The sequence below is a fragment of the Trachurus japonicus genome, chromosome 18 (genome assembly GCF_045865225.1).
Source record: "Trachurus japonicus isolate A0001 chromosome 18, Traja_1.0".
Lineage (NCBI taxonomy): Eukaryota > Metazoa > Chordata > Actinopteri > Carangiformes > Carangidae > Trachurus > Trachurus japonicus.
In genome coordinates, this window is record NC_140924.1 from 615,206 (window position 1) to 638,709 (window position 23,504).

Here is a 23,504-nt window from a genome sequence, read left to right on the forward strand (position 1 = left end):
CCATGGTTTCGGTAGTTGCGGTAAATGCATGGATTTATTTATTTATTTTTTCAATTAAAATCTGTAAAATGCATCATCACAGCAGCTTTTAACAGTGGATATCACACAGACTGACATCCGTGTTAAAAGCCAGCGTTAATAGATCCATGCGTTTACCGTAACTATGACAACAACTGAAAACCATGGAAACGTAAAGGTACAATTCCACCAAACCGGCAAAACCGGCTTCTGGTTTTAACTATAGATGACGTTCGGAAACTTGTGGATATAGAGAGCCGAAGCGGAAGCAGGAAGTAACGAGGCCGTGGGTCCTTAATTCAAAAAAAGTCTCCATGTAAATGAACGAGAGTTAAAGTTTTATTTCTAATGTGAGTGAACAGTGTGATGATAAAAAACTCTGACCTCTACCTGTTTAAAACATCACGGTTCATGAAGAGAAACCAGCAGTTTGTTGTAAAACTATTGTAGAATAAAACTCCAAAGAATCCGTAACCAGAAAGACTCCAGGTGGCATAGGTGACGTCACCATGGCGACCACATGGCGTCCTTCCTTTCCCGTGACAACAGATCTGTAGTCCGTAGAGCGTCGTCACACTAAATACATTCTTCTGTTGCCGTTTTATGATAAACTGCTGGTTTCTCTTCATGAAACGTGATGTTTTAAACAGGTAGAGGACAGAGTTTGTTCTCATGGCGCAATTCAATCGGATCACGAAATAAAACTTTCAGTCCCGTTCATTTGTATGGAGACTTTTTCAGAATTGAGTTCCCATGGCGACCGTTACTTCCTGCTTCTGCTTCAGCTCTCTATTGCCAGGTGAACTGACCTGAGAGCGAGCCACCAGTCTGTAGAAACATCTGGACTGGAGCAGAGGAAACCACCTGGTACACACACCGGAGAACACCAGCACCACCTACACACAGGGACAGAGAGACACACACACACACACACAGAGACACACACAGGTTTACATGGACACAAATATTCCAGTTTTATTTGGTTTCAAAGCCCAAACTGAACAAAACTACCCCACAGAAACAGCTCAATGAGAATAAACAGCCCAAACCCAACCACATTTCATTGGTTTTCAGAGAGGTGGAATAACCCTTTACTTAAACCAGGGGTGTCAAACGTGCGGCCCGTGGGCCAAAACCGGCCCGGTAGAGGGTCTAATCCGGCCCGTTGGTTGAATTTGCCAATTGTGAAAATGACATAGAAGACAGAAGAGGCATAATATTGTTGAAATTTCATCAAGAGATTTCAAGTTGTTCATAATATGTTTTGTAAAAGGAGAGTTCATGAACTGTAAACATCTTAATAATGAACTAAAACAAAAGGTTCTTTTTATTTATAGGTTATCATGCTACTATTTTACTGGTCGGGCCCACTTGAGATCATATTGCGCTGTTTGTGGCCCCTGAACTAAAATGAGTTTGACACCCCTGACTTAAACCATTAGAAAGTAAAATGACATCAAGTAAACGGTGAAACTGAATGTTATCTGGTTCTGGTTCTGGTTCTGTTCTTTCTGCTCCGTGTCGATATAGTAAAAGTGTGGAGAAGTTTCTTCACTTGTAAATGTTTTAAAGAAATAGTCAAAACAAAGAGTGACTACAGTCATAGTTATTATAGGCATTAGATAAACTCTATTGTCTCCCAAAGGGTTAATGTGTCTTGGGCAGAGTGCATAGAGCCACATAGCAACATATAGCAACATATAGCAACATAGAGCAGCAATACAATCAGTACAGTGACAGACATAGAGACAAAGCAGCGCTGCACAGCCTCAGATTCTGACTGATATTCTGGATTCACCGTCGTGTGTTTCTCTGTGTTGCAGCATCTTCCTCCCACTGCAACATGTTTTAATAGGCCACGCTTCTGAAAAGCTGTGTTATATGTGAATAACGGGAAAATATCTTCAAAATATGATTAGATGTGGGTTATTAATCATCAAGAACAAGATCAAGAACATTTCAAATCGGCACTTGTCATGTCACAGAGGTTTCCTACCCCTGCAGGAGACTCTCTCACTGGCTGACTTTCATTTATAAATCTGTTCTTTGACTTCTGCCTACATATGTGTGTGTCCACATGTGTAGAAACCTCAGCTGATGTGGTGTGTGTTCTCAGGACGTTATACAGATGCAGGTCCTGAGAGTAAAAACGGAACGGGGTAAAAAGGCTTTTAAATGTTCAGCCCCGTCGACCTGGAACGATGTGCAGAAGGACTAGAAACCAGGGTTTCCGTTGTCCGGTAATTGGCCGGTAAAATTGTCACATTGTGACAATTGGCCGGAATTTTCTAACTCCGCCGGTCAAAATGTCCAGTGAAAATATTCCCCCCGAGTCCGAGCACAATTTGAATTTTATTTAAAAAAACAAACAAAAACGAAATCAGAGATTTCAGCGACATCTACCCTGAGTGGAGAGAGGCTTCACTCTGCAGAATCACACCAGAACAGCAGTGAAGTCGCCTGGCGGAGAGCAAAGTCTCAAGACTGATGCTCCTTTCAAGCTGCGCCGAGACACTGCACATTAGATTTGAAAACAGCTGCAGCACATTTCACACATGCGAAAATGCGTAAAAAGTAAAAGAAAAAAAGAGAACTTGTCAAGGGATTTGTTTTCAGCACACCCTCTCGGGTAATATTGCTTCATTAATAATGACCGGAAATTCAAACATTTGTCCGGTAAATTGAAAACCTGCCGGTCACGTTGTCCAGTGACATTCTTTTCTAGCGGAAACGCTGCTTGAAACTGACTCATCTTGTAACTCTGGGTGAATTCAGGTCAGTTATAACAGACAGAGAACTGAGCTCAGGACTGTGTGACATTGTTTAATCATGTTTTCCTGAATGTGTGATTGTGTTTTATTTGAGTCCTGTGTGATGTGCAACTGAGCTGTTGTGTAGCTGCCGTCTGGGCCAGGTCACTGTTGGAGAAGAGGTTTTAAATCTCAGTGAGGTTACTACACTGTGTGTGTGTGTGTGTGTGTGTGTTAGGGCTGCCACAAACGATTATTTTGATAGTCGACTAGTCACCGACTATTTTTTTCGATTAGTCGACTAATCGGATCATACGTAAATTGAATGTAAAACATACAGCTTATCGCACCAGCAGCTGCTCTTATATACCATCATTAGCTTTCAGCTTGAAGTGTTTAAGGTATATGCTAACTAAAAATAAAGACAATTAAGATGATAGTTCATTCAACTTTTAATGAAATATGCAGCTTTAACTGTAGCATAAAGTGCAAACAGCTGAGTAAAATAAAGATAAGGCACTGGCCTAAACAACACCAAAATAAATACTTAAAGGGATAGTTCAACATTTTGGCAAATTGGCCCATTGCCATAATTGCTATAGTCATAGCAGTAGGTTCGTTACCTTTAATTGTAGGTGTAAGCTATTTTTAGTACAGCGGAGCGCAGCAGCTGGCTGCTCAGAGCTACGCTATGGAGGCTAAGGGAATTTCTTGGTTTCCCTCATTAAACTCATCAAATACAAAATCCCAAAACTCCACAGCGCTTTTGTAGACAAGTTGTGACCTGCACAACCACCACGCTATGAGATAATGACGGAACGATACGAAACGGAGCCGTTTTCGAGGTAAATTCATACAAAACCGCTGATGCGCGTTGTGTTCAGGGACAGTTTTTCAGCAAGCAGTCTCCGTATTTACCCTGTATTTACCTCGAAAACGGCTCCGTTTCGTATCGTTCCGTCATTATCTCATAGCGTGGTGGTTGTGCAGGTCACAACTTGTCTACAAAAGCGCTGTGGAGTTTTGGGATGTTGAATTTGATGAGTTTAATGAGGGAAACCAAGAAATTCCCTTAGCCTCCATAGCGTAGCTCTGAGCAGCCAGCTGCTGCGCTCCGCCGTACTGAAAATAGCTTACACCTACAATTAAAGGTAATGAACCTACTGCTATGACTATAGCGATTATGGCAATGGGCCAATTTGCCAAAATGTTGAACTATCCCTTTAAAGGTTTTTTGTCTTTCCTTCATTTGTCTCTGGCATTAAACAGCTACATTTAAATAAAATGAGGTAGACACCTGAAACTAAGGAATTATTCACAATAATAAAGTTTTGGTAGGCCTATCATTCAAATATAACTTGCTCAGTGTAAATAATAGTCGTTCTGTTAAAAAAAATCGAATAGTTTATAAGACAATCGTCTTGTCTGAAAAAATGTAAATGTGCCTTTTTACTGTCACAGAAGGAGAAACATAGAAAGACTCAAGGGGGCGGGCGGTTACACCGGTGCCGCTTGATGAGGGACAAGACAGGTAGAGAGAGAAAAGAGAGAGAACACCTGTGTGTACTGAGTGAGTGAGTGCATGTGTGTGTGTGGTGGGCGGCTGCAGCGGCGGGTGCGTGTGTGGAAGGTGCCGCAGCAGTTTTGAGAGAAAAACAAAATTAAAAAAAAAACAAACGACGACGCATCGACTATTAAATTAGTTGTCGACGATTTTAATAGTCGACGTAGTCGTGACTAGTCGACTAATCGTGGCAGCCCTACTGTGTGTGTGTGTGTGTCTGTCTCACCTGCTGTAGCTCCTCCCCCTGCCTCTCCTCGTCACTGATTGGTCGGTTCCTGGGGTCCCGCCTCCAGCTGACCACCGGACCAATCACGGCGGCCCGTAGGGAGAAGTGCAGCACAAGCCCCGCCCCCTCCGCTGGCCCCGCCCCCGCGTTCCTCCAGGCCACGCCCTCTTTCTGCTCCACCCTGATCACCATGGAGACGCAGCTCCCCTCCCTCCCCCCCCTGTCTGTGACATCATCATCACCACACGGCCCCGCCCCCTTCTGCCTCAGGTACGTTGCCATGGCAGCAGACGGACTGAGGACGTGGAGGTGGTGGGAGGAGACCTGCAGGTACACACTACACACACACACACACACACACACACACACACACACACACATTAAACCCTCTGTGTGAGAGTGTGTGTATCTATCTACAGCAGTGGTTCTCAACCAGGGGTCCGTGGACCCCTAGTGGTCCGTGGTGTAATTGCAAGGGGTCCGTGAAAATATCCGCCGGACCTTCCAATCCGGCCCACGAGTTTTAATAGTTTGTGTACTGTATTTCTCCGTCTGTGTGCGCCTGTAAGTCAATGCGCTGGGACATGAAAACACGCTCAAAGTGTTTGTGTGTGCCTGTCAGCCCCAGCACTGGGATAAGGAAACGCTCTGGTACCGCCGGCTGGACTCGACTCGCAGGGTTTTCCCTGTCTGCAAAGGCCGTGGGTGACTCTGGCCGCCGCCTTGGTTCAACTGAGTGTGCACTGTGCATCATGCATGGGGGGCCGTTCAGATGAAGCGTCTTTTGCACGCGCTCAAACCCATTCAATGTGGACGCGCGCCATGCACGCTCCCAACTCAAAAGCCGTAGCGGTTGTGTTTCCGTGCACGTCCACATCGCACAGCTGCACGCACGGACCTGCTTCTCCCCCGGTGTTGTGTCCCGCTGCCTTCGGCCTGTGTCTCTCCTACTGTTTCCCACTGAGCTCTGCCTCGTCTGAAAGGTGAAGGAAGCCCGTGTGTGGAAAGACGTCGCCTGTCACGTGAGCTGGAATGACTGAATTGTTTGTTGTTGTTGCAACTTTCAAGTTGAAAAAAAGAGGAGAGACGTCGCCTCCGAGATGTACGATGTGTGTTATAGAAGAGAAACACACGTATCATCACAACAGACCTGATGGTCAGCAAAATGATGATGATAAATGATGATAGGCTATGTCAAGATTTTTCATTTTATATGATACAAAACACCAAAGATGTGTATAATTGAAAATGATGTGCACAGGTACTGTAAAAATAAAAATATAAAATCTAAACAACCAAATTATTAGGGAAAAAGGTTAATTCAGTTTCAATCAGGCCTATTTGAATGTCCGGCCCTCAAGGTGTCTGCAGCCACTGCATAATGATTTTTTGTTGTGGAAGTTACAACTGAAAGCTTATATTTGCCTCAACGAGTAAATAAATGCCATAACGCAATTTAAAGTGCTTTTTTCCCCCATGTTTCTATCACATTGCAAATTGGGGCGGGGGGGGTCCTCAGGGTCGATCAAAAATATGCAGGGGGTCCCGGACCCCAAAAAGGTTGAGAACCACTGATCTACAGTGTGTACCTGTAGTATGTGTGTGTATCTATCTACAGTGTGTGTTAGTGTGTGTGTTATTACCTGTAGTGTGTGTGTGTTAGTGTGTGTATCTGTAGTGTGTATCTACCTGTAGTGTGTGTGTGTGTGTGTGTTATTACCTGTAGTGTGTGTTATTACCTGTAGTGTGTGTGTGTGATGAACTGGTCCTGGTCCAGGTGTTGGTACGAGGGGAAATCTGACTGGAGGAACCTCTCCGTTACCATGGTGAACTGATGGACACACACCAGACAACCTGCAACACACACACACACACACACATTCAGCCTGCAGTGTGTGACCTTTGACCCCTGAGTTCAGAGCTGAAAACGAAGGCCCAGTTCCACTCCGACCCCTCACGGACTCACCGACTTAGAGGCGCGTTCACGGGAAGTCTGTGAGTGTGTGAGGGCTGTTCCACTGTCAGATCATCAAGTCCATACTGCCCCTTTACCGTCAGTCAGCACCGATGCTGACTTATGGTAAAGGAATTACCCACAGTTCATAGCTCAACGTTAATTAATCTCAGCTTGCTTTCCATTAGTATGTGACCTCGTCTTCAGTCACTGTCGTAGTAAACATTTCACAACTCATTGTCTGCAGTTCTCCAGCTGTGCCTGTGAGCATTTAGCTTCACCACCATTCAGACCAACGTATCTAACATGTTATGTTGCTCCACATTAATCTACAATGTTCTAGTTTCTCTCTTGTTGCATTAAAAGGGCTGTGAGTTGACGGTGTTCTGTAAAACTGGAGCGTTTTGTTATTTTTATCTAAACGATTAGTGCAACTAAGGCAAGGCAAGGCAAGGCAAGGCAATTTTATTTGTATAGCCCGTTTTTACAAACAGTTTGTGTCAAAGGGCTTTACATCCCATCATAACAACATCCTCTGTCCTTAGACCCTCACATCCACTGAGGAAAAACTCCATGGAAAACCCTTTTAACAGGGAAAACCAGGAGAAAGCTCAGGGTGAGCAACAGAGGAGGGATCATCACCCAGGACAGAGATGTTGTTACAGACAAGAAAACAGTTTATAGTTTTAACTAACAGCACAACAAGACATGATCACTGCTGCTGCTCTTTCTCACCTATCCAGGCGGTGTTGGACTCGGCCCTCTGACCCCCCTCCTCCTCCTGGCTGGTTTCCGTGACGACACAGGGGATGGCGCCGGTCCCGTCTCTGAGCTGCAGAGTGTGTGTGTGTTCAGACGTAGAGGGGAGTTCCAGTAGACCCACCAGCAGCAGGGGGCGGGGCCTAGACCAGGACCAGGAGAGACCAGTTAGAGACCAGTATAGACCAGTATAGACCAGTATAGACCAGTATAGACCAGTACAGACCAGTATAGACCTCTATAGACCACTATAGACCACTATAGACCAGTATAGACCACTATAGACCAGTATTGACCAGTATTGACCAGTTAGAGACCACTATAGACCACTATAGACCAGTATTGACCACTATAGACCAGTATTGACCAGTTAGAGACCACTATAGACCACTATAGACCAGTATTGACCAGTTAGCGACCACTATAGACCACTATAGACCACTATAGACCACTATAGACCAGTATAGACCACTATAGACGACTATAGACCACTATAGACCACTATAGACCAGTTAGAGACCAGTATAGACCACTATAGACCACTATAGACCAGTATAGACCAGTATAGACCACTATAGACCACTATAGACCACTATAGACCAGTATAGACCACTATAGACGACTATAGACCACTATAGACCACTATAGACCACTATAGACCAGTTAGAGACCAGTATAGACCACTATAGACCACTATAGACCACTATAGACCAGTATAGAGACCACTATAGACCACTATAGACCAGTATAGACCACTATAGACCACTATAGACCAGTTAGAGACCAGTATAGACCAGTATAGACCACTATAGACCAGTATAGACCACTATAGACCACTATAGACCACTATAGACCAGTTAGAGACCAGTATAGACCACTATAGACCAGTATAGACCACTATAGACTAGTATTGACCAGTTAGAGACCACTATAGACCACTATAGACCACTATAGACCAGTATAGACCACTATAGACCAGTTAGAGACCAGTATAGACCACTATAGACCAGTATAGACCACTATAGACCACTATAGACCAGTATAGACCAGTATAGACCACTATAGACCACTATAGACCACTATAGACCAGTATAGACCACTATAGACCAGTATTGACCAGTATTGACCAGTTAGAGACCACTATAGACCACTATAGACCAGTATTGACCACTATAGACCAGTATTGACCAGTTAGAGACCACTATAGACCACTATAGACCAGTATTGACCAGTTAGAGACCACTATAGACCACTATAGACCAGTATAGACCACTATAGACTAGTATTGACCAGTTAGAGACCACTATAGACCACTATAGACCACTATAGACCAGTATAGACCACTATAGACTAGTATTGACCAGTTAGAGACCACTATAGACCAGTATAGACCACTATAGACCACTATAGACCAGTTAGAGACCAGTATAGACCAGTATAGACCAGTATAGACCACTATAGACCACTATAGACCACTATAGACCAGTATAGACCAGTATAGACCACTATAGACTAGTATTGACCAGTTAGAGACCACTATAGACCACTATAGACCACTATAGACCAGTATAGACCACTATAGACTAGTATTGACCAGTTAGAGACCACTATAGACCACTATAGACCACTATAGACCAGTATAGACCACTATAGACCAGTATAGACCAGTATAGACCAGTATAGACCACTATAGACCACTATAGACCACTATAGACCAGTATAGACCAGTATAGACCAGTATTGACCACTATAGACCACTATAGACCAGTTAGAGACCAGTATAGACCAGTATAGACCAGTATAGACCACTATAGACCACTATAGACCACTATAGACCAGTATAGACCAGTATAGACCACTATAGACTAGTATTGACCAGTTAGAGACCACTATAGACCACTATAGACCACTATAGACCAGTATAGACCACTATAGACTAGTATTGACCAGTTAGAGACCACTATAGACCACTATAGACCACTATAGACCAGTATAGACCACTATAGACCAGTATAGACCAGTATAGACCAGTATAGACCACTATAGACCAGTATAGACCACTATAGACCACTATAGACCAGTATAGACCACTATAGACCACTATAGACCACTATAGACCAGTATAGACCAGTATAGACCAGTATAGACCAGCAGCAGAGTGTGTGTGTGTTCAGACGTAGAGGGGAGCTCCAGTAGACCCACCAGCAGCAGGGGGCGGGGCCTAGACCAGGACCAGGAGAGACCAGTTAGAGACCAGTATAGACCAGTATAGACCACTATAGACCACTATAGACCAGTATAGACCACTATAGACCAGTATAGACCAGTATAGACCAGTATAGACCACTATAGACCAGTATAGACCACTATAGACCACTATAGACCAGTATAGACCACTATAGACCACTATAGACCACTATAGACCAGTATAGACCAGTATAGACCACTATAGACCAGCAGCAGAGTGTGTGTGTGTTCAGACGTAGAGGGGAGCTCCAGTAGACCCACCAGCAGCAGGGGGCGGGGCCTAGACCAGGACCAGGAGAGACCAGTTAGAGACCAGTATAGACCAGTATAGACCACTATAGACCACTATAGACCAGTATAGACCTCTATAGACCAGTATAGACCAGTATAGACCACTATAGACCAGTATAGACCACTATAGACCAGCAGCAGAGTGTGTGTGTGTGTGTTCAGACGTAGAGGGGAGCTCCAGTAGACCAACCAGCAGCAGGGGGCGGAGCCTAGAGGACCAGTTAGAGACCAGTAAAGACTGGTGTAGACCACTATGGACTAGGGCTGTCAGTTTTTAGAAAAATTAGGTTCAAACGAATATCGAATGACCCCCCCCCCCCCCCCCCCCCGACCCCGCGCCGCAGCAGCAGCAGCACACACAGTCGCGGTGTTTTATTTTGAAAATTGACCGGATTCTCTTGTTGTTTCATGTGTGACTTCCTGTCCAGCTTGACGCGGTCGCTCGCGGCTCTCGCACAAAATAGACCAGACACCGAAACGACCGCTGCAGGGCGCTAGGCCAGCCGCGGAGCTGCACGCCGCCACACCACCAGCGGTTAATATGGGCACAGACAGGAAACTGGCTCCGCTTCTCGGCTCTTCTCGCCGCTTCTCGGCTCTTCGTGACTCTTCTCGGCTCTTCGTGATTCTTCTCGGCTCTTCTCGCTGCTTCTCGGCTCTTCGTGATTCTTCTCGGCTCTTCTCGCCGCTTCTCGGCTCTTCGTGACTCTTCTCGGCTCTTCGTGACTCTTCTCGGCTCTTCGTGATTCTTCTCGGCTCTTCGTGACTCTTCTCGGCTCTTCGTGATTCTTCTCGGCTCTTCTCGGCTCTTCGTGACTCTTCTCGGCTCTTCTCGGCTTTGTGATTCTTCTCGGCTCTTCGTGATTCTTCTCGGCTCTTCTTGCCGCTTCTCGGCTCTTCGTGACTCTTCTCGCCTCTTCTCGGCTTTGTGATTCTTCTCGGCTCTTCGTGATTCTTCGCGACTCTTCTCGCCTCTTCTCGGCTCTTCGTGACTCTTCTCTGCTCTTCTCGGCTCTTCGTGACTCTTCGTGACTCTTCTCTGCTCTTCTCGGCTCTTCGTGACTCTTCGTGATTCTTCTCTGCTCTTCTCTGCTCTTCTCGGCTCTTCGCGGCTCTTCTCGGCTCTTCTCGGCTCTTGGTGACTCTTCTCGGCTCTTCTCGGCTCTTCTCGGCTCTTGGTGACTCTTCTCGGCTCTTCTCGGCTCTTCGTGACTCTTCTCGGCTCTTCTCTGCTCTTCGTGACTCTTCTCGACTCTTCTCGGCTCTTCTCGGCTCTTCGTGACTCTTCGTGACTCTTCGTGACTCTTCTCGGCTCTTCTCGACTCTTCTCGACTCTTCGCGGCTCTTCGCGGCTCTTCTCGACTCTTCTCGACTCTTCGCGGCTCTTCTCGGCTCTTCTCGGCTCTTCTCTGCTCTTTGCGGCTCTTCTCTGCTCTTCTCGGCTCTTCTCGGCTCTTCTCGGCTCTTCTCGGCTCTTCTCGGCTCTTCGTGGCTCTTCTCGGCTCTTTGCGGCTCTTCTCGGCTCTTCTCGGCTCTTCTCGGCTCTTCTCTGCTCTTTGCGGCTCTTCTCTGCTCTTCTCGGCTCTTCTCTGCTCTTCTCGGCTCTTCGTGGCTCTTCTCGGCTCTTCGTGACTCTTCTCTGCTCTTCTCGGCTCTTCGTGGCTCTTCTCGGCTCTTCGCGGCTCTTCTCGGCTCTTCTCGGCTCTTCGCGGCTCTTTGCGGCTCTTCGCTGCTCTTCTCGGCTCTTCTCAACTCTTCTCGGCTCTTCTCTGCTCTTCTCTGCTCTTCTCGGCTCTTCTCGGCTCTTCTCGGCTCTTCGTGGCTCTTCTCGGCTCTTCGTGACTCTTCTCTGCTCTTCTCGGCTCTTCGTGGCTCTTCTCGGCTCTTCGTGACTCTTCTCTGCTCTTCTCGGCTCTTCTCGGCTCTTCGTGGCTCTTCTCGGCTCTTTGCGGCTCTTCTCTTCTCGGCTCTTCTCTGCTCTTTGCGGCTCTTCTCTGCTCTTCTCGGCTCTTCTCTGCTCTTCTCGGCTCTTCGTGGCTCTTCTCGGCTCTTCGTGTCTCTTCTCTGCTCTTCTCGGCTCTTCGTGGCTCTTCTCGGCTCTTCGTGACTCTTCTCTGCTCTTCTCGGGTCTTCGTGGCTCTTCGTGGCTCTTCGTGGCTCTTCTCGGCTCTTCTCGGCTCTTCTCTGCTCTTTGCGGCTCTTCGCTGCTCTTCTCTGCTCTTCTCTGCTCTTCTCTGCTCTTCTCGGCTCTTCTCGGCTCTTCTCGGCTCTTCGCTGCTCTTCTCTGCTCTTCTCGGCTCTTCTCGGCTCTTCTCGGCTCTTCTCGACTCTTCTCGGCTCTTCTCGGCTCTTCCGTGTCCGGTGGCCGTTCGGCGGCGCTGTGCAGCCACTGGGCTGCAGCCAGAGACAACAGATTCATAGAGAATCTCTGCTGCAGCCGACACATCGAACAGCTCAGTACCGCTCCAATATGAACTCTTCACCCCACGTTCAAACGAATGTTCGAATGTCGAATTAAAAGTGACAGCCCTATAGACCAGTATAGACCAGTATGGACCAGTATAGACCAGTATGGACCAGTATAGACCAGTATAGACCAGCAGCAGGAGGCGGAGGACACTACGTACCTGTCTGTCAGTCCAGACTGGGGGACAGAGGACAGCGTCCTGAAGGACCAGGACAGAGCAGAGTTGATCTCAGACCGGGACAGACTGGGTCCATCAGAGGACAGCAGAGACCGGAGGGACACGGAGGACCAGCTGTCTTCCTGGAGGGACACACGGAGCTCCGAGACACTGAGCAGCTGGGGGACAGCAGGGTCCACACTGTACTGTAGAGACAGAGATAGAGACACTGTAGAGACAGAGACACTGTAGAGACAGAGATAGAGACACTGAGTGTCTATAATGTTTTTTAAGAGACTGCAATGATTTGTCAATTATTATTATTAAAGCAGAAGTAAGTGATATATTTGTGTTAATATAAGTCTTAAATAGTTGTATCTTCCGACAGCAATCACTTCTATAGAGTGTTTGGACTGAAACACGGGTCTCTCAGTCCCTCTGCTCTGCTCTGAGCCGAGGAGAAAACATTTATCGTATCCTACAGTTTTTATCCAATGAGGAGAGAGAACGGCATGCAGGGCTGTGTGTGCAGCCAAGGAACGCCGTGAATGTGGCGACGTAGGGACGAGGACTGTTATGGTGCGTTCAAGGAAACTCGTATTTTTCCGACCGTGAAGTGGTACCAGTTCGATCTGGTACGAGTTCACGGGTCAGAAGTTACGAGTGGCCGTTATAGTGACTTTCACAGGTAAAACAGGTCGGAGAAACACGAGTGGGTTGCCTGGAACGCTACAAAGTCGTAAGTTGTGACTTGAAGCTGTAATTTACGATTTCAAAAGCCTGCCTGGAACGCAGCATTAGCCAAAACCACCGGATCGCTTACTTCTGCTTTAAAATATATGATTATTAAAAACATCATAAAAGATAAGAAAAATTCTTATTCAAATCATATAATATCATACAACTGCAGAACAGAAGAAAACACTATAATTGGTTTCAGTCTCAGCACCTAAAAGTGCGTAAGTATACTCCTGACTGTCCCTAGATTTTGTTCTGAGTTAAGAACACATTCTAGATAAGAAAACAATCATGAATGCCACAATCTTCCTAAAAACGTCGTAAGTAGGATTTAAGAACGGTTCGTGAACGAGGCCCAGTGTGTCTACCTGTGTGAGGGGACAGGTGTGAGGCTCGTCCAGCATCTCTGAGTAGATGTCCCTCCGTCCTCCTCCTCCTCCTCGTCCTCCTCGTCTCCACAGCAACTCCATCAGTTTCCATGACAACACACACACACACTGCTGCTGTCTCAACACGCTGGGGACGAGGCTGAGGACAGACAGGAAGGGACAGACAGGAAGTAGATCAAACATGATAGTAACCGTAATATAGGCTCTTTATTTCAGATTATACAACAGTTAGTTCCGACCGGTCCCAATCGAGCAATCTGATTGGACAAGAGACGTTCCATAGTGCTGATATACAGTATAACAGCACTGGGACTTTTCACTAGGGCTGGGTATCAATCAAAATTTTTCGATACCGGTACCGATACCGATACCTTCCTGAACGATACTTTTTTCGATACCAATTTTATTATATCAGTTCTAAAAAAATAAAAATTACATTTCACATTACGGTACAAATCTTGAGCTGTATTTTTCTATTTCAACCAGCAGCTTTTCTAAGGGTCAACAGGTAGATCATTGCAGTCACTATATTTACATGAATTTTGCAACCTGAAAATATTACTTAAACCCACTTTCATACATACTTTTTGTAGTTGACATATTTTTTAAATAGGTTAAGGGTTTCTGATTTGTTGAGGGAAAATGCAAAACGTGTTACAACTGTCCCTGCTCTCCTCTAAACATTGCTGTCAGGTAGGCCTATGTAAAAAACAAAACAAAAAGAACTGTGACGTGGTGGCCGCCGGCCGTGTTGTGATCCTCCAGAACACAGAGATGTCCAGTCCGCCCCTGTTACAGCTACACTTGCGCTCCAGCATTTTGCGAGGAGAGGCAACGCTGCTCCGACGTCTGCTCCCTCTGTATGTGCGGCTCCGCGACGCGCACATACAGAGGCGACAGAAAGAGGCAGGAGGGACTGATAACATGAAATAGCCGAATCATAATCTGTATGTGCGCGTCGCGGAGCCGCACAGAGAGACGCAACGAAATACCGGAGCATTCTGTGCAAAGCGCCAGTCAATTTAAGCACGTGAAAAACAATGAAAACCGGACGTTTTCATGAATTTATATTAAAAAATTTTTTTTTCAAAACTCGGACGCCCTGGACAGGACGTAAAAGACATGTGCGGGTAAAAGAGGACGTTCACCCTGCATGCTCCAACCACGTAATGTTACAGCTGATCACCGGCAGCATTATCAGATCTTGATCACGTGATTAACCTCTGGGTACCGAAACTTGGCACCGAAAAACGAGGCATGTTTTGATACTCGGTACTACCGAAGCATTTCGGTCGGTGCCACAAAAGAACCGAAGTTCGGTGCCCAGCCCTACTTTTCACAGACGTTATCACTCCGCTGTACGGGCGTTCTAATAACCGTTTATTAACGTTACATCAGCTGTTAAATATCTTAGATTGTGGCAAACTTTGCACGGTAAAGATGGACATATTTCCACAAATAACATTTGATTTGAACTATGAACGGTCATCATCAGACTCGGAGGAGGACGAAGGGAAGGAAAGAGGCCTGGATACATCAGCACAGACCAGGTGTGCTGATAGGACATCAGCCGACATCGACAACTTAGAGAAGAGCAAGAATGAAGCTAACACTGTGAGGCAGACAACCTGGGCTCTGAACTGCCTTCAGACCTGGATGAATCTAAAAGATATCCAGCTCAACTTTCAGTCGATGAAGAAGACCGAGCTGAACGCGGTGTTGAGGCAGTTTTATGGATCGATCCGGACAACTAAAGGGGAGCGACTCAAACATGCAGCCAGAAGTTTATTTACTTCAACAAGCCGACATGTTTGTAAAACTAGATCTAATTCGAAGTCTGGCGGAGTCGAGACCCAAGTTGACGCTCGGTGTGTTCAGGTGCAGTGGGAAGCTCCCGTTTGTGTCAGAAACACTGCAAAAACTCTAAATCTTACCAAGAATATTTGTCTCATTTCTAGTCAAAACAAATCTCATTCTACTTAAAATCAGACTCATCACATTAAAAAGCAGCTTGTTTTTAGACACTTTTTACTTCTTTCAAGCAGATTTTCACTTGAAATAAGTAGAAAAATCTGATAGTGGAGCAAGTTTTTCTTCCTTATTACAAACACAAAAAACTTACTTTCAGATTCTTGTACTTATTTCAAGTGAAAATTAGTTTGAAACAAGTGAAAATGATCTAAAAACAAGTTAATTTTTAGGTGATGAGTCTTATTTTAAGTGAAGAGAGATTAGTTTTGACTAGAAATGAGACATTTTGACAAGAAATAAGACAAATATTCTTGGAAAAATGTTGAGTTTTTGCAGTGAACACATCAACTCTGGACTTGTTGAAGTAAATAAACTTCTGGCTGCATGTTTGAGTCTCCATCTGACGCTGTCTGTGGCTTTGAGGGATGGAAACAGCCTAAGCAGCAGAACTTCAATCCGCTCCCATTCATCGTTGCCGTGGCGACGCGGGGACAGACACAACTACCACAAAACAGGAGGCATTAAACTGAAAACCTACAGATTCCTTCTGTTAGACCTAAAATGTTAAGAACATACAGCCTGAGGTGAATTTACCCGGAATTGTCCTTTAACAAAGTTTCTAAAAATAAAGAAGTAGAGTCAAACAGGAAGTGAAATCAGACAGGAAGTGGAACCACCTGCGAGCCAGCTGGGAGCTCAGGTGACACGTCCACAGGTACTCGGACACGCTCATGTTCTTCTCCACCAGTAACCGTGGCAACGCCCCGTCACCGGGACAACCGGCGTCGGGCGGCGCCCCCCCCACTCTGCTGAAGCCGGTCACCCTGAGGCTGGAGCGCAGGCAGCTGCAAAGCATGCTGGGAGGAAGGTCGGGGCACGGCCGGTACAGGAAGTGGACGTGGTGCAGCTGCAGGAGAAAGAACAAAACTTTATTAGTCTCTTGTTGATGAAACTTTATTAGTCTCTTGTTGACGACACAGATACACAAAATACACACACATGGCAACACATTGATGAAGATCCATCGATCAGCTGATTGGTTATCAAAGACTTCGTTCAAAACAGACGCACACGACCAGAGAAGTGACCGGACTTACAGATTCACATTGTTTTTCTGGAAATTTTACCACTTTTTTCTAGAATTTTAAACTTTTTTTAATTTTTTTTTTTACGTATTATTATTATTTTTATTATTAATGTTACCACTTTTTCTAGATTTTTAAAAAAACTTTTTTTGGGAGAATTTTTTCCCACTTTTTTCTAGAAATGATTTTTTTGGAGAAGTTGTACCGCTCTTGTACCAGTCCTAATTTAAACATCGTATATTTACTAAAAAAATAACTAAACGTTCTTCAGTCTCAGAACAAAGATTTGTGTATTTCTGGTGTTTGTTGTGGTCCAATGGGGGTCCGTGGTCTAATTTGTCAATTCAGGGTCCTTGATGTAAAGAAGTCTGAGAACCACTGCTCTAAATGATGCAATTTATAAATCGATTAAAGTCGTATTTTGATCAAAATGATGTCTCAGATGAATTATTTCACTCGTAAACCGTGTAATAAATGGGATAATGTAGAGTTTGCAAACTCTTACCGTGCGTTCACACCAAACGCGATGGACGTGATGAACGCCACAAGTTTCCATTCAAAGTCAATGTAAATGTCCATTGCGTTTGGTGTGCACACACGGTTATTCCATACTTAACAACAGACACCTTGTCCCCCTGTCCACCTGTCCACCTGTCTACCTGTTCACCTGTCCTCCCGTCCTCTCACCTCCACGGTGTCTCCAGGTCTCAGTCTCCTCCGTAGCCTCGGCTGATGGGCCAGACACAGACCCACCGTCCTGTCCAACACGTAGAGCCCCGCCCCCTCACTCACCACCTGGGTCACCGTGCCCTATGGGAGGAGAGGGGCGGGGCTTAGAGTCACACAGGTAGTACCTACAGCACTGTAAACAGGGTTCCTACACATTTGAAATGTCCAAATCCCAGACTTTTCCCAGACCCTAATCTCCAGACTTCTCAAAAAAAAATCTAATAATTAGTGATATTTAAGTAAATAGATGTGCATAACATTAAAGAAGCATGAAATGTATCATTTGTTTTCATTATTCTGAATGGGTATGCCATTATGCCACCAAATAATTACCAGGAGATTGTTAACCCAATGAACCCAAACAGGTGAGACCAAACCAAGATAAGATAAATAAAATCATTTCCATACAGTAGTTTCCATTTCCCAGACTTTCCCAGACCTGGAAATGTATAAAATCAAATTCCATACTTTCCATACTACACCAGAGCTCACCTGGTAGCTGATGACTCGAGACCGTTTCATCCTCACACCTGATTGGTCCTCCTCCCTCTCAGACTCCGCCCCCTCTCCATCGTCGTGCTCTGATGTCATCATTGGGGGCGTGTCCTGTGTGTCCTGTGTGTTGTCGCCAGGTGTGTGTGTGGTTGGTGTGTAGTCGGTGTGTATCTCAGACTGGTCGGTCACACACAGGACGTTGTTTCCTCTCCAGCCTCGCAGCACACACACACGCAGCGCCGTCACACACACACTCTGACCCACACACACACACTGGGACCACCACAGCCTGCTGCCGTCCTGCACGCACACACACACACACACAGGGTCTGAAACAAACGCTGCGTTCACACCGGACACAAAGTGATTTTTTCGTGCGACGAGATTACGTCAATGTAAAGATGTGCAGCGTGACCATTTTGTGGCGAGTATATTCTATTGGTTCAGAATCCAGACCAATCAAATTATCGAGGGACGTAAACAAACTTCTGGCGCTATTTTTAGATTCCTGACATTTCCTGGTTGCTGTTTTTCACATCTTGGAGTGTTTTTTAATTGTATTTCTCTCCTATTCTCCTCTCTCTGCCACCAGTCCTCCTGAGTGTGTTGCATGTTTGGTTGTCTGGTGTGTGTACAAGTATATGTTGCTTGGCGTTTTTGGCTTTACATGTTACTCAGTGTTGGGGATGTTTCTGTTTCTGGTTATGTATGCATGTGGCTCAGTGTCGTATGTTGATCAGTGACAGAGTGTATAGATGAATCTCCCTTATTAAAGGGACAATGAGGAGTTTCTATTTGGTTATAAAAAGTCTAATATTAATGTGGATGAATCTCCGTTACCACTTGTTAATGGTCCATTTTAGATAAATCTATGGTTTTGTCTCTATGGTTATTTTGTTATTATTAGTGGTGGTGGAAATGCTGGGCGAGCCGACCAGCGTTTCTTTACTTTCGGTTTCGTGGCGAGTCATGAGAATAACGCCGCCGTATGAATCTCCGTTTATGGTGGGAACTACGACGGTATGTGATCGTCTTCCAACCTCTGACTTTAATTCTTGATGAATGAAAACATGAGTCTGTCTTGACCCGGTCAAAGAATTTCACGGTGCGGAGGCTCATAAATGTAGTGTGGAAACACTTTGCTTTTCTAAAACTCCTGGTTGTCCCTTTAGGGCATTCTATTCTATTCTAACTAGCTTGTCAACAGGAAGCAGCGTGGACTTTTCAACCAATAAGAAGTGTTTAGGGGGTTAGGGTTTATACTTGCGTATTTGTACAAGTGTGCAACGAGTGAACACAAATACTCCCGCGGTCAAACCCGTGTGAGTGCAGCGAGGTGAAACCTGCTTTGTGTGCGGTGTGAACGCAGCATAAAGACAGCAACACATGAGCGTGAGTGTGACAGGAAGTGACATCACACCTGGACCAGGACAGGAAGTGTCAGTGTGTCCTGGGTCAGCGTGAAGCAGAAGAAGGTCGACCCCGAGACGTCCAGCTGAGGGAGGACGGAGCCCACACGTCCACAGACCGACACACGCTGTCCCTTCACCCTGGGGGGGGGGGGGGGGGGGAGTTTACCTTAGATAACATCCATCAATACCATAATGTATGTTTCTATATAGAGTTACCTTAGATAACATCCATCATTACCATATACAGCTCTGGAAACAGTGAAGAGACCCCTCCAAGAATGATCAGTTCCTCTGGTTTTACTACTTATAGGGATGTGTTTGAGTCAAATCAACTACTGACAACATTTCCCCCAAAGTTTAAATAAAAATATTGTCATTTAGAGCTTTTATTGGCTGAAAATGACTAAACTAGTCTAAATAACAAAATATCAAGTCTTTTAGACCTTGAATAATAATAATAATGCAAAGAAAACATGTTCGTATTTATTAGAATATTTTAACTCAGGAAGAGTTTATGAACCATATATGTGTTTCTATAGAAGGGAACTCACCTGGTGCTGATGACAGCTGCAGCTTCTCTCACTCCCATTGGTCGACCAGGCCACGCCCCTCCCCCAGCAGCCAATCCCGGCTCAGGCCACGCCCCTCCCTCAGCAGCCAATCCCGGCTCAGGCCACGCCCCTCCCCCAGCAGCCAATCCCTGCTCAGCGCTGGGACGCAGCAGCACAGGAGAACCAATCAGCTCCACCCAGCCCTCGTCCTGCCCCGAGGCATCATGGGGGATGTAGTTCCAGTGAGGGAGGAAGACGAGGCGGTCCAGCCACAGGGGAGAGGGAGACAGGCACTGGAGAGACAGACAGACAGGTGGAGAGGTGAGACAGGTGAGACAGACAGGTGAGACAGACAGGTGAGACAGACAGGTGAGACAGGCACTAGAGGGACAGACAGGTGGAGGGGTGAGACAGGTAGGTAGACTGACAGGTGAGACAGACAGTAGTGGTGTCAACAATAATTTGAATAAAGTTGTGAAGTTTCAATTACCTCCGGGGGCGTTTCCGGAGCAACAGCCTGTAAGTAGCTACATGCTAAGCAGCAGTTAGTGCTAGTAACAGTGTTGCCGCTGATTTTCTTTTTCCTTTTGCCCGCCGGTTGGGTTGATTAATTGACCTCTGGCTAAGCCCCGCCCCCTCCACTCACTCGGACAAACAGTCAACGTTCGGTGACAGTTGCTATGGCAACAGCTGTCACAGTAGAGACATTTCACTGGAGACAGAAAGATTAAATATCATCTGGAAGTCACCAAAACTTCACTTAGCTTTACTGCTATGGCGAAACGCCGATAGCGACGGGCTAATTTCTGTTAGCCTGTCTATGGAGTTTTACATTCTACGTTAGCATTAAGCTAGCGGACTTTATGCTTAGTTGTGATACTGGCTAACATCTAAACATCTCTGACAACATGTTGCCTCAAATACGTTGTTGACTTAACTTAGAACAGATGTAGACATCCTTGTTAAGTTTATCCAGGTTTAGTTGGTGTTGTGGTCTACTGCATAACTTTATCCAGAGCAGACACTTCTCTGGGTTGAGATGTGGCTTAGGAAAAGGTAAAAAAAACCCCCCGTGGCCTCTCAGGATACTGATGTTACAGTCTCTGTATTTTCTCACCTCACACCTCACGCTGCCGCTGCTGTCCGTCAGCCTCAGGTCTTGGCCCCGCCCCCTCCTCAGACAGCCAATCAGCAGCAGGTTGAGCCGGGGCAGAGCCTTGTTGCCGGGCAGCGAGAGCTCCGCCTCCTTGGCCCAGGCTCTCTGCTGATTGGTGCTCCAGCCCAGGTGGCTCACGCAGGCCAGGTGCTGCTGGGAGAGCAGCTCAGAGACACACACCGGCCTAAAGGTCAGAGGTCAGAGGTCAAGAAGGTTTATTGTCACATAGATGTACAGGTACACACATTGTGAGAAGCTTGGGTTGGGTGGACGCTCCACAATAAGCACAATAAATAAAAAGAGACAATAAATAAATTACGATACTAACACCTAAAAACCTAAAATGTTTAAAAGGATTAAAGGGAAGTTAAAAAGGCCACAGCCAGAGTTCTCTGTCCATTTGGATTTATTGTTGGGTTGATTTGTTTAATAGTCTGGTGGCTTGGGGGAAGTCAGAGGTCAGGGGTCAGGGAGGGGGCAGAGGTAGTGATGTTATGCTCAACTTCAACTTCAACATTAAACTTTATTGTCCCCAAAGGGAAATTCATGCTGCAGAAAGGTAAAAAAAAAAACACAGAACACATAGAGCACATTCACACAAACTCTACACAACATTGAAGTCGAGAATAAATAAATGAATAAATAAATGAGTAAGTGAGTAAATGAGTAAGTGAGTAAGGCGGCCGTCGTAGCGCTGCCCCCCCCCCCTCGCTGCCCCCACCCCGCTGCCTCCTCAGGTCGCAGCGATCAGAGCAGACGTTTAGTGTTTTCATCCTTTACACCGAGACACAACAGTGGAGTGTTTTGAAGGTTTCCACTCTGGAGGTGGTTTCACTTTTCTGTGTTTTCAAGCCCCGAAACATCGTCTAAACTAAAGGCACATCCCGTGAAATATTTAGCCGTTTTCATCCGCGAGCGTTGTCGTGTAAACAACAGGGACTCAGAAAGCTTCAGTTTCACTAGTCAGAGGTCAGAGGTCAGAGGTCAGGGCTGTGTGTGTGTGTGTGTGTGTGTGTGTGTGTGTGTGTGTGTGTGTGTGTGTTCCTACCTGTAGCTGACAGGTAAGGTGTGTGTGGCCGTCATGTTCTCCTGCAGCGTCTTCACCACACACTCAGTCACAGACACACACACCTCAGGACACACACCTCCACCTGTAACACACACATAGACAACATCTGGAAGCAGCTGACTGACTGACTCAGAGCTTCATCCAGCTCAGCTCAAAATTCTGTTTTGGCGTCAAGTCGGATTCTGTCCTTGGCTGTGTTGTAAATCACCCCCTATCACGGATGTAGTGCACTATATAGTGTGTTCGCCATTTTGTAGTGGTAGTGTTGTTCGAATTCTCCGCGATTAATTTCATCCACTATGTAGTGGATGACAAAACACCCACAATGCACCGCGAAATTGAGTGAACAAGCGATGTACACTACTTTCTACTCCCGTATGTATCCCACAATGCAATGCAGTCGTGTTTTGCCAGAGAAGAAGAGGAAGCTAATTAGCATGTTAGCTACGATTTCTTTAGGCAATTTACCAAAAAAACTCCTCAGACGTATTTGCCTTGGCTCCGTTTGCCTGAGCAGCAGGAGTTGGGCAGCAGCATCCCAACATTAACAGGCAGCATTAAATCAATCTAATTAAGAAACTGTAGTAGAATATGTAGTAAATACGATCTGACGAGCTAAGCTAATAGCCACAGCTAACCAGCTAAGCTAATAGCCACAGAGCCGCTAACGGCTCACGGTCGGGACACACAACAGTAGTTTACCAAACCAAACTAACGATATTTCAACAGTTTATTGTCCGAGTAACACAACCACACAGAATCACATCCTAAAATGTTCCCGCAAGTGTCCGGTTTTTCTTATTTTATTTTTTATGTGTCCGGTTTGTTTCATACATCCATGGTTTGTTTACATGATTCTCGGCGCATCTGCTACGTCACAGCAGTAGGCTAACATGCTAACACGCTAACACGCTAACACCTGGCGCATCAGCTGACGCAACCACGTCCAGAAAATGACCGTCTAGTGTCTGAATTCTCCTCCCGTCGTTCCCTACATCGTGTACATGATGTAGTGGAGAGGGAGGGAGTGAGTGGGTGGATGATTTCGAACACAGCCCTTGTCTCAGTTTACATGCAACTGAGAAAATGTAATAACTGACGGGTCCATCGCCCCCTCATGGTGTCACCTGTTGTTTCAGCAGGTTAATACGCCGCCTGTCCTGTTGACTTTTCTGCCTAAAAAACAGAATATAAACAACTTATAAGCTTAATAATAAATTCTCAACTGCAGTTCCTGACCAGACGCGTCAGTCTGGACCGGATTCACGGAGAATAGGATACAGGCTTCCTTTTTTCCTTTTTTCCTCTCTCTCTCTCTTTTTAATAAAACCCTCTTGCTGGTGGCGCTGTGTGAAATGCATTGACTCGGCGCTGACGTTGGGTTTTTTTCTTTACTTTACTGTTGTGGAGCAGCGCACATGCGTTGTCCAGTTCTACTCCGACTAAGGCGTAGCCTATACATGACGGAGAAAATCT

At 45.8% G+C, this 23,504-nt stretch overlaps 1 protein-coding gene across 1 annotated transcript in view; it reads right to left on the bottom strand.

The window, feature by feature from the left end:
- Positions 1-23,504, bottom strand: part of ctc1 (CTS telomere maintenance complex component 1) — a 49,714-nt gene that overhangs the window by 23,775 nt on the left and 2,435 nt on the right. Inside the window, exons 3-15 of the mRNA XM_085806437.1 lie at positions 22,008-22,104; positions 20,921-21,143; positions 19,804-20,096; positions 19,261-19,390; positions 17,838-18,140; positions 17,304-17,426; positions 16,209-16,438; positions 13,540-13,699; positions 12,437-12,639; positions 7,248-7,414; positions 6,298-6,412; positions 4,559-4,895; positions 828-914 (exon numbers count right to left, since the gene is read on the bottom strand). Of these exons, the coding sequence (XP_085662563.1) occupies positions 828-914; positions 4,559-4,895; positions 6,298-6,412; positions 7,248-7,414; positions 12,437-12,639; positions 13,540-13,699; positions 16,209-16,438; positions 17,304-17,426; positions 17,838-18,140; positions 19,261-19,390; positions 19,804-20,096; positions 20,921-21,143; positions 22,008-22,104 (2,468 nt within the window). The remainder of the gene's footprint in view (positions 1-827; positions 915-4,558; positions 4,896-6,297; positions 6,413-7,247; positions 7,415-12,436; positions 12,640-13,539; positions 13,700-16,208; positions 16,439-17,303; positions 17,427-17,837; positions 18,141-19,260; positions 19,391-19,803; positions 20,097-20,920; positions 21,144-22,007; positions 22,105-23,504) is intronic.